General features: G+C 42.2%; 1 protein-coding gene across 1 annotated transcript; it reads left to right on the top strand.

Annotated features, from left to right (window-relative positions):
* LOC131132416 (neuronal acetylcholine receptor subunit non-alpha-3) lies at positions 1-11,077 on the top strand. The gene is made up of 8 exons (XM_058078023.2): positions 1-198; positions 5,737-5,888; positions 6,109-6,153; positions 6,859-6,968; positions 7,039-7,552; positions 7,883-8,073; positions 9,118-9,322; positions 9,405-11,077. The coding sequence occupies exons 1-8, from the start codon at positions 150-152 to the stop codon at positions 9,534-9,536; spliced, it is 1,398 nt and encodes a 465-aa protein (XP_057934006.2). The 5' UTR covers positions 1-149; the 3' UTR covers positions 9,537-11,077.

Genomic DNA, 11,077 nt, shown 5'->3' with positions numbered 1-11,077 from the left:
CCGGAGTCGCCGGCAAAGAGACGCTACTGGAGCGAACAACATCACAACATCCCTTCTTCCTCCGCCTGTTGGTGATTTTTAGTGACCATTGAGGCTTGCTTCGGGAGAATGCTTTGAAATTCTGGGCGATCTGTGAGTGTTGATCAAGGATGAGGATGAAGTTTATGATGACGTGGTTGCTGCTGGCTGCTGTTCAAGGTAAGGATGAATATATTTCACCATGTATACATCCGCTCATCTGCCCTCTCTTTTACTGGCCAGGCTGTAACAAACACTGTTTTGTTTATTCCACGACTATAAATATAGCCTGATGTTATTAATGCTATGATAGACTACATTACAACAGCCATATTTCTCCATGGATAAGACACATCAGCATATGGATGAGGCAAATGCTTCTCTTGCATATTAAAGCAGTTTTAATCATGACATAATATATACCGTATCTATCTATCTGTCTATCTGTCCGTCTGTCCGTCTGTCCGTCTGTCCGTCTGTCCGTCTGTCCGTCTATCCATCTATCCATCTATCCATCTATCCATCTATCCATCTATCCATCTACAGTGCATCCGGAAAGTATTCACAGCGCTTCACTTTTTCTACATTTTGTCATTTTACAGCCTCATTCCAAACTGTATTAAATTAATCTCTTACCTCAAAATTCTACACAAAATACTCCATTATGACAATGTGAAAAAAGGTTTTTTTTTTGACATGTTTTGAATTTATTAAAAATAGAAAACAAAAAAAATCACATTTACATAAGTATTCACAGCCTTTGCTTAATACTTTGTTGATCCACCTTTGGCAGCAATTACAGCCTCAAGTCTTTTTGAATATGATCCCACAAGTTTAGCACACCTATCTTTAGGCAGTTTTGCCCATTCTTCTTTGCAATAAGTCTCAAGCTCCATCAGGTTGGATGGGAGACGTCTGTGCACAGCCATTTTCAGATCTCTCCAGAGATGTTCGATCGGATTCAAGTCTGGACTCTGGCTGGGCCACTCCAGGACATTCACGGAGTGGTTCTGAAGCCAATCTTTTGAGATCTTGGCTGTGTGCTAATGTCTACTGTCTATATCAGGGGTGTCAAAGTCAAATGGACGGAGGGCCAAATAAAACATTTGGCCACAAGCCGAGGGCCGGACTGTCCAATCTTCATTAAAACCAAGATTTAACCTACTGAAAACATAACAAATATATTACAATATGATTGGATAAATAAAGCAATATTTTCTTATGACTCTGTCAGTCATTTTTAATTTCAGCAGGCACAAAATACAAATGTCCTTTATGTAAAAAACTCATAACATAAAATTTATGTTATGATTTTTTTTTCGACTGGGCTTTTCTGAACAGACTCTGTCGAGATTTGAGGCCTCGTTTTAATTCCTCGACCTTCTGTAGCCTTTGTTCCATGTCCAGAATCTTGTTTTTGTCTGTGTGTTTTGTTTCATATGAGAATATTATATTCTTTCATCACTGCCACACTTTCTCCACATAGAAGACACACAGGTTTTCCAGCTACCTCCGTGAACATGTACTCCAACTCCCACCTTGTTTGAAAGCCCCTGTTTTCACCATCCACCTTCCGTTTTGCCATTGTTGATGGGTATCTGTAAATTAACTTTTGCTGTTATGCTAATGACTGATGCTGAATGACTGCTGAATAAATTAAGACGCCTCCCGCTATGCTCCCTGTCGCATTGTGGGAAATGTAGTACAGTTTATCTGCGGACAGAATCTAATAATAGATTAATATCATCACACGGGCCAGGTAAAACCCTTGACCCCTTGACCCTTGGCCTTGACTCTGACATATGTGGTCTATATGGCCAAGGTACATGACCAGTCTACTGAGGTCAAGAGCGCTCTGGAGCAGGTTTTCATCCAGGATATCTCTATATTGCTGCATTCATTTTTCCTTCTATCCTGACTAGTCTGCCAGTTCCTGCTGCTGAAAAACATCCCCACAGCATGATGCTGCCACCACCATGCTTCACTGTAGGGATGGTATTGGCCTGGTGATGAGCAGTGCCTGGTTTCCTCCAAACATGGGGCCTGACATTCACACCAAAGAGTTCAATCTTTGTCTCATCAGACCAGAGAATTTTGTTTCTCATGGTCTGAGAGTCATTCAGGTGCTTTTTGGCAAATTCCAGACGGGCTGCCATGTTCCTTTTACTAAGGACTGGCTTTCGTCTGGCCACTACAGGCCTGATTGGTGGAATGCTGCAGAGATGGTTGTCCTTCTGGAAGGCTCTCCTCTCTCCACAGAGGAACGCTGGAGCTCTGACAGAGTGACCATCGGGGCCTTGGTCACCTCCCTGACTAAGGCCCTTCTTCCCCGATCGCTCAGTTTAGAAGGCCGGCCAGCTCTAGGAAGAGTCCTGGTGGTTCCAAACGTCTTCCATTTACGAATAATGGAGGCCACTGTGCTCATTGGGACCTTCAAAACAGCAGAAATTTTTCTGTATCCTTCCCCAGATTTGTGCCTCAAAACAATCCTGTCTCGCAGGTCTACAGACAGTTCTTTTGACTTCATGCTTGGTGTTTGTGCTCTGACATGCACAGTCAACTGTGGGACCTTATATAGACAGTTATTATATTTCCAAATCATGTCCAATCAACTGAATTTACTGCAGGTGGACTCCAATTAAGCTGTAGAAAGATCTCAAGGATGATCAGTGGAAAAAAGATGCACCTGAGCTCAATTTTGAGCTTCATGGCAAAGGCTGTGAATACTTATGTAAATGTGATTTTTTGTTTTCTATTTTTAATGAATTCAAAACATGTCAAAAAAAACTTTTTTCACATTGTCATAATGGAGTATTTTGTGTAGAATTTTGAGGTAAGAGATTACTTTAATTCAGTTTGGAATGAGGCTGTAACATGATAAAATGTAGAAAAAGTGAAGCGCTGTGAATACTTTTTGGATGCACTGTATCTATCTATCCCGTATATAATATTTAAATTGCACATGGCTGATGTGGCAGACAAAGTGAACAAAAAACATGTTTTGAAATACAACTTTCTTCCGTTGTTTCTTTTTCAGTGTTTTTATGTCACAAACAAGGTGGAGTGTTTTGATGTAGGGGAGGGGGCAGTATGGTAATACAGCATAGAAAACCTGTTTACGAATACCTGTTTTAATGTCAGTAGAGCCCTGTAGACATGAAATAACACCCCCTTAGTCACATTTACACTCATATTAACCAATTAAGTAGCCGTAATAGGAACTATTTTTATATTTGAAATTAATTTAGGCTACAAATGGTGTCACCATGTAACCATGTTACCATATCACCATGTTACCATGTCACCATGTCACCATGTTACCATGTCACCATGATACCATGTTATCATGTTGCTATGTTACCATGTCACCATGTCACCATGATACCATGTTACAGTTACCATGTTACCATGTTACCATGTCACCATGTTACCATGTTACTATGTCACCATGTTACCATGTCACCATGTTACCATGTTACCATATCACCATGTTACCATGTTACCATGTCACCATGTCACCATGTCACCATGTCACCATGTTACCATGTTACTATGTTACATTGTTACCATGTTACCATGTCAAGATGCCATCGAATAAATGAATAAATGAATGTATCTGTCTGTAAAAAATGCATTTGTCTTTTCAGCACTTCATTCCATGGTGGCTTTACAAGAAGCAGATGGTGTTAGTGTTTGGGGCACACATTGACGACATGGATGGGGGGGTTGAACATTGTTTTTGTACACACACACAGCCTGCACACATCAATGCACGTGCTTTCATATCTCATTGTGTCATCTGGCAAACACGCTAATCCACTAATGCACTAATGCAATGCACCCCCCCCAACAGTGCAATCAATATGCTGTCCTTTGCCTCTCAGCTTAATCAACCACACACACACGTGCAAAGAGGCTGTAGGTGAGAAAGGGTTGTTTGGAAACCATGTGTGAGATTTGGTTTGGTTGCTAAGAGATTTCCGCCTTTCTCTAATTATGGTCATGGTAGACCATCTGACGCAACACGGTGAAATGCAGCCTTTCTTTGAGACACACACCAAACACATTATAGTGGGACCATACCGTAGGCGGCATCGTAACTCTGACAGGGAATAAGAAGACCTAGCAGAGGGAAGGGAGGCATCTATTTTCTCTTCTGAGAACAATGAATGGATGGATGGATGGGTGGGTGTCCTGTCTTTGGGGTGTACCAACCTATTTCCTGTCTGTGTTAAAAATCCTTCTGAGCTTCTCGACTTGACCTGAAACATACGAGATCACAATGTTAGCGTGTCTGCTACCTTTTTCCTTCCTCATTCACCTTTCTTTTGTTGTTTGTTTTCCCCGTTCTTTTACTGATTATTCTTTACAGCTTCATAAATCAAACAGAAGACCCGGAAGATCCACTCTGTTTTACATGGAAATTATTCCATGTAAATATAAGAAATTTTACTTTTCATTCATTTTTTAGTCTGTAATGGCTGTCCTGAGTGTGAATGTCTTTACCAAGGCTGAAGAGGAAGCAGTCTACCTTCACCGGCTGTCTCCTGCTCAGCTTGCGCTTCACTAGGCCACTGTTGTGTCTCCTGCCTGACTGCATTGAGCTCTTCTCCCCCGGTGATGCCTGTGTCTGCGGTGATCATGTTAGCATCGTTATGTCAGCCTTGGGAAGCTGGTCCACTTGGCCATGACTGGCTGTCAGGGTTGACAGTTTGGTTTCTGGTGCCTGGCTCTGAGACATTCCCTTCCTTCCTCTTCACTTCTTTGACTTTCCCTTTGTGACTTTTCAACACAACCGCCTGGCCCGTTTGGCAATACAGCCGTTCCTCGCACTTTGCCTTTTCATTGTTACTCTTTCAGTCTATCAAGGCTTTTCAAAACGATATCAATTAATAAATTATGTTGCTTTGAGGAATTACGATACATGGCCTTTAATGACTTTTTTCTAAAATACCACATTTTGTACATCTAAAAATTGCAAAATAAACCAAAATAGAAAAATAAAGCATTCAGAAGACGCATTGAAAGAAGCTTTGAATGATATGTAGTATTCTACACCGGTCCCTAGGTGGCAGTAATCTTACTGGTTGGTGATGCACACAAGCACCAGACTTGATTACCGGAAGAACAAGCTTTTATTGATCTCACAACATGCGCAATAACCCCCAACACAAGTTCCTGTTGCAGCTATAATCCTCGCTAAGCTAAAACTCAAATCTTTCTGTCAGCCTCCCACTCAGCTCCACATGGCTTATTTTCTCATATTCTTGACTATATTGGATGTTATGATATACGTATATTATATTGGATGTTGGGCTCTAATTATGTTAAAAAGCATAGTTAGAAGGGTGTAAACAGGATTTCTCTTCGCAAACTATGAACATATTCATTTATAAAGAATGGCTTTTATTTTGGTTGGGTGTGGAACTAATTAACCACACTAAAAAGGTGTTACTGTGGGAATGAAAGCTGTTGAAAGTCTGCTTTGTTTGATTTTATTTTTCATCCTGATATTTCACTACAAAAAAGAAATTATAGAACTCAGGGCTGCATCATCTGTAAAGTATACTCCCAGTAACTCTTTTCAAAATGATCAGGAAATTCCAGACAGACTCGGCTGGATTTTCTCTTCCAGGCTTTCCATGTGCTTTTATGACGTAGACTGTCATCATTCCATTCCAGTGCTTTCGTGTGGATTCTATTCCTTCTGTCTTCCAGCTCAGGATGTCCTTGTCTCACTTGCGGAGTTGGAAGACTCCCTACTGAGGAGCCTGTTCCGAGGTTACCAGAAGTGGGTTCGGCCTGTGCAGCACGCCAATGACACCATTACCGTACGTTTTGGACTAAAGATCTCCCAGCTGGTGGACGTGGTGAGAACACGAGCCATACGACACAAACCCACGGCATGACAGGGGGCTGGGTGTCCAAAGCGCGGCCCTGGGGCCATGTATGGCCCATGGCTGTGTTTCGATGGCCGTATTTTTAAACATGGAGTCACTAGACCCCATTAACCAGATGAACAAGGGGGAAAAATGTATTTTGAATCAATAAAAATGTTGTGAACGACATTCATTCCTTTCCTTCCAACAGGATGAAAAGAACCAACTGATGACGACAAACGTCTGGCTTTGGCAGGTACATGTCAGTCCAACATACTGGACCAGGACTACTGGAGTCCCTCTGTGGTTTATTCAGACGATTTCCATATGGAAGTCATTTTGTGTCGTAGGAAATGCCGCATGCCATGACGTTACATTCTATTGGAACGGACTTACACATCAGCATGATCACTCACATGCGTTCAACACCGGTGTCCAAATTTGTGGCCCGTTTTTTAGAGGCTTGTTGTTTATTCTTAAAATGTAATTTAACACAAAAACTACAACTAAACAACAGCAGTCATTTTAGAAGAATAAATCGAAAATATTAAGAGAAAAAAAGTTATGTAGTAATACAAAGTGGTAATTTTCAAGCATGAGGAAAAATAAAGTTGAATTATTATATCCATCATTATCCTCACAGGTGCCGCAGGTATGCTGGAGCCTATCCCACACTGGACTGGTGGCTAGCCAATCCCTGGGCACATATAGACAAACAACCATTCCCACCCACATTCATCAACTACGTAGTGTACCCGGGCTCTTGCCCAAAGACTGCTGGGATAGGCTCCAGCATACCCCAGTGACCCTAATGAGGATAAGCGGCATAGAAAATGGATGGATGGGTAAAACGTACAGATTAACAGAAAAGAAAAACTCCAAAGTCCAAATATGAAGGCAGAAAAGACAACAAAACAGGAAAAAAGTAGCAATTTTACAAGAATAAGTGTATTTTTTTCAGGAATGGGTTGATGTCAAGCTAATGTGGAATCCGGATGACTATGGAGGTATCACGTCCATCCGGGTACCTTCAGAGACAATATGGCTGCCAGACATTGTTCTCTATGAAAAGTTAGTTTCCCGCTTCTATTTGTCTGACACATCTTCCCTTGTGTAGTAAAGCTTTCTTGTGACTGAACAGTGCGGACGGTCGCTTTGAGGGATCCCTGATGACCAAAGCCATCGTTCGCTGGGACGGGACCATAACGTGGACGCCCCCGGCCAGCTACAAGTCTTCCTGTACCATGGACGTCACCTTCTTCCCCTTTGATCGGCAAAACTGTTCCATGAAGTTTGGCTCCTGGACGTATGATGGAAATATGGTGGATCTGGTTCTCGTGGACCATTATGTGGACCGCAAAGACTTCTTTGATAATGGCGAGTGGGAGATCCTCAATGCCACAGGAATGAAGGGAAGCAGGAGGGACGGGGTGTACTGGTACCCCTTTGTAACTTACTCCTTCATCCTCAAGAGGTTGCCCTTGTTCTACACCCTCTTCCTCATCATCCCCTGCCTGGGTCTGTCCTTTCTGACTGTCCTGGTCTTTTATTTACCATCAGATGAAGGAGAGAAACTGTCGCTTTCCACATCTGTGTTGGTGTCACTCACTGTCTTCCTCCTGGTCATAGAGGAAATCATCCCTTCATCCTCCAAGGTAGGTTGGCTTGAAGACCACCATCACCACAGCGCCGTGGTTAGCGTCTTTATTCCTCCCAAAAGGTCCAACCAAATCAGTTTTTTCCTGAATATGAAATCATGTCAATGGGGCACTGTCGCTCAGCTAAGCTAATGTAGCGGTGTACGAGACACGAGATTGGAGCCGGTATTTCAGGGACGTGACTTGGTTGCTGGTCATTTAAGTCGAGGCTTGTGTGTCCCACAGCAAAAAGTGTAGTCATTCTTTTGGTTGATGGGACACTTTGGACACGCTAACAGGAAAGCAGCTATGCTCTTCTGGGAAGTGATTTTGTTTCTTGTTCCCCAGGTGATCCCCCTCATCGGAGAATACTTGCTCTTCATCATGATCTTTGTCACCTTCTCCATCATTGTCACTGTTTTCGTCATTAATGTCCATCATCGCTCTTCGGCAACCTACCACCCCATGGCCCCATGGGTGAAGAGCCTCTTCCTGCAGAAGCTGCCCAGGCTGCTCTGCATGCGGGGGCACACCGACAGGTAGCGACAATTATTCTCTACTTCATGTATACCTGAACCCTAATCCTTAAGCCCTCAACCTAACCCCGGGTGAGGAACGTTGAACATTTGCAATAAAAATGCCGGTTGGAACGCATCGATTCATTCCTGCTGCAATAACATTCCCCTGTCTCTTTAGTCACCATCATTCGTCCCTCCAAGGATGCTAACAAGCTAATTAGGCGAGGAGAGTTGGGGTTGCTCAGAGTTGAAGTCATGCCCCACTCTCAACAACGAAAACAAATCATTAAGGCAAGGATGTCCAAGGTTGGCACGGGGCCCTGACACCCCTGCCGCTCCTGCCGCTCCTGCCACCCCTGCCGCTCCCGTCCTCCCTTGGTTTATTTCCTATTGCCCCGTGACACATCATAGAAATAAAACTAAACTAAAACCACAAAAAAATGGAGTCAATGTAAACAGAATTGGCTGACATGGTGACTCTAACAAGTAAAGCTGCGTCTTTCAATATACTAGATTGCAGTTGTTTAAATTTTCAAAGCTTTTTTACATAAGTAAACACGAAATAAATATATGATATATGAAATATATGAAAAATATATATATGGTACAGTATATATATATATACATATATATGTATATACAGTGCATCCGGAAAGTATTCACAGCGCTTCACTTTTTCTACATTTTGTCATGTTACAGCCTCATTCCAGACTGAATTAAATTAATCTCTTACCTCAAAATTCTACACAAAATACTCCATTATGACAATGTGAAAAAAGGTTTTTTTGACATGTTTTGAATTTATTAAAAATAGAAAACAAAAAAATCACATTTACATAAGTATTCACAGCCTTTGCTTAATACTTTGTTGATCCACCTTTAGCAGCAATTACAGCCTCAAGTCTTAGAGATTAAATTAATACAATTTGGAATGAGGCTGTAACATGACAAAATGTAGAAAAAGTGAAGCGCTGTGAATACTTTCCGGATGCACTGTATATATATATACTTAGATGTAACAGTTATTTACAGTGGGAGTGGGTGTTTCGACTGTGATTATTACAGATACCACTACTGGGACGCCGACACCAGCAGCTCTGAGCTGAAGCCTCGTCGAGGCCTGGGAAAAAGGGGGGTTCCTGGCCACCAGGGGGCCCCCCTTGGAGGGAAGGAGGAAGAGAATTGGGCCTGGCTCGCCATGCTGGAAAAGGCCACGCAGTCCGTTCGCTACATCAGCCATCACATCAAAAAGGAGCACTTCATACGAGAGGTGCCTTCAGGGACAGCGTCGCCATCTTAGCTTCAATATTCCACGGAAGTGTCGTCTCATCCACCTTCCGTATTTCACGCAGGTCGTACAAGACTGGAAATTTGTGGCTCAGGTGCTGGACCGAATCTTCTTGTGGGCCTTCCTCACGGTGTCCATATTAGGAACCATCCTCATCTTCACGCCCGCCCTGCAGATGTACCTCAGCTCGCCCTGATGAACGTATAGAAACATTCAAAGCTGTCATTGATGACGTGTGGAGCATGCAGGGGATGCAAAAGCAGCAATAAGCAGGTGGACGTAGCTAGCAGGATGAAGCACCCACTTTTGTCTGTCATGTAATAAATACTCCATAACTTGCTTTGTGTCCAATACAGCATGCTGCTCACAATAGCTTGGTATCAGTATCAATAATCCATCAGTAATAGAGGCATTTTTTTCATCATTACATAATAATGTGTGTATTCAAAGCCAAGTATCTGAATTTGATCAAAAGACATCCCACCAAAGGCGTGAGTGTGGAAAGTAGGACTTGAATTCTTAGGGTGTAGTAACGCCAAGTCTCCAGCAGATGGTACCAAATACACGATTGGAATCAGAACAGTAAACGACATCAACTTTATTGCCAATAAAACCCGAGAACAGACAGGACTGTAAAGATCGCCCACACTTAAGCTGTCTTTCTTGTCAAAGGACGCATCTTCGGTTACCTTCCAAGGAGACGTAAAACATATTTTTATTTTTGTCTATCCACAGTGTTTTTGTCATCACTGATGTTAAAATGCAATATGAAATCCCAACTGGGCCAATGTTAGCAGACGTACGTGTCCTAGCATAGGTACTTAGACAATTAGCATTCTTGTATTGCAATATTTCTATATACAGCACTGTGCAGCAACTAAACCTCTTATTCTTCTTTATTTGAACAAAAAGGAAAACACGGTCACAAGAGAAAAAGCCACAAACACAATCGATATATTTGTCATTTCAAGTGGTTTTACGTTATTTTGATCGTTGGTTTTAGTTAAAAGGGCCTTGTTTCATTTACACGTCTGGCGGGATTTACACTAGGCCCGTCTTGGTTTTGTTACATTGTGTAATTTATCTTCCGTCTGTGTAGGGTGCAGAAGTGAAGAGAAAGAGAACTTTATTTTCATTCTTTTGTTGAACCGGTATGTGTTTTTCATTTTTGTAATCATACTTTTTCACGTGTCATTAATCACTCCTTCCCCTTCTCTCCCCCACTCCGTTACTTATGTTGGCCACTAGCTAGCAGTGTTGTGAAGCGTTGTAAATATATAATCTGTGTTTATTACCATTAAAACAAGTAGCTCTCCCTCTCTTTGCCACACAACGTGGTTGGCATTGATGAGGGGTGCAGAAGTGAACAGAAAGAGAACTTTATTTTCATTCATTTGTTCCTCAGTTCTTCAGACCTAACAAGGCCGTTACATATAGTACATCAGTGTTAACTTTAGCATGGACACACTCAAGTGTTGTTCTTTTAAGTTTGCTCTAAAAGAGAGATGAAAAAGCCATCACTCACGCCTTGTGTTTGTGTGTGAGGTAGTGGTTCGAGTCGATGACCCTGCCTTCTTTTATGCCTTGTATGTGAGTTTTGTTATCAGCAAATGAAAGAGTAAGAATGAATGAAAGTTAAAAGTATCATTGCGATTTAGGCTTGGTACAACATGTCCTCCACTTTTTGTCTACTGCAGGGGTGTCCAAGAGCAGATTGGGGCCCATTTGTGGCCTGTG

The sequence above is a fragment of the Doryrhamphus excisus genome, linkage group LG9 (assembly GCF_037039965.1).
Source record: "Doryrhamphus excisus strain RoL-2023G ecotype Guam linkage group LG9, RoL_Dexc_Guam_v1.1, whole genome shotgun sequence".
Classification (NCBI taxonomy): domain Eukaryota; kingdom Metazoa; phylum Chordata; class Actinopteri; order Syngnathiformes; family Syngnathidae; genus Doryrhamphus; species Doryrhamphus excisus.
Note: the sequence above shows the minus strand (reverse complement) of the source record. Positions and strands in the feature narration are given on the sequence as shown.

Coding starts and splice junctions, on each gene's coding strand:
- LOC131132416 (XM_058078023.2), top strand. CDS start 150: ATGAGGATGAAGTTTATGATGACGTGGTTGCTGCTGGCTGCTGTTCAA. Junction 8,074..9,117: donor ATGCGGGGGCACACCGACAG/GTAGCGACAATT, acceptor TGATTATTACAG/ATACCACTACTGGGACGCCG. Junction 9,323..9,404: donor AGGAGCACTTCATACGAGAG/GTGCCTTCAGGG, acceptor TATTTCACGCAG/GTCGTACAAGACTGGAAATT.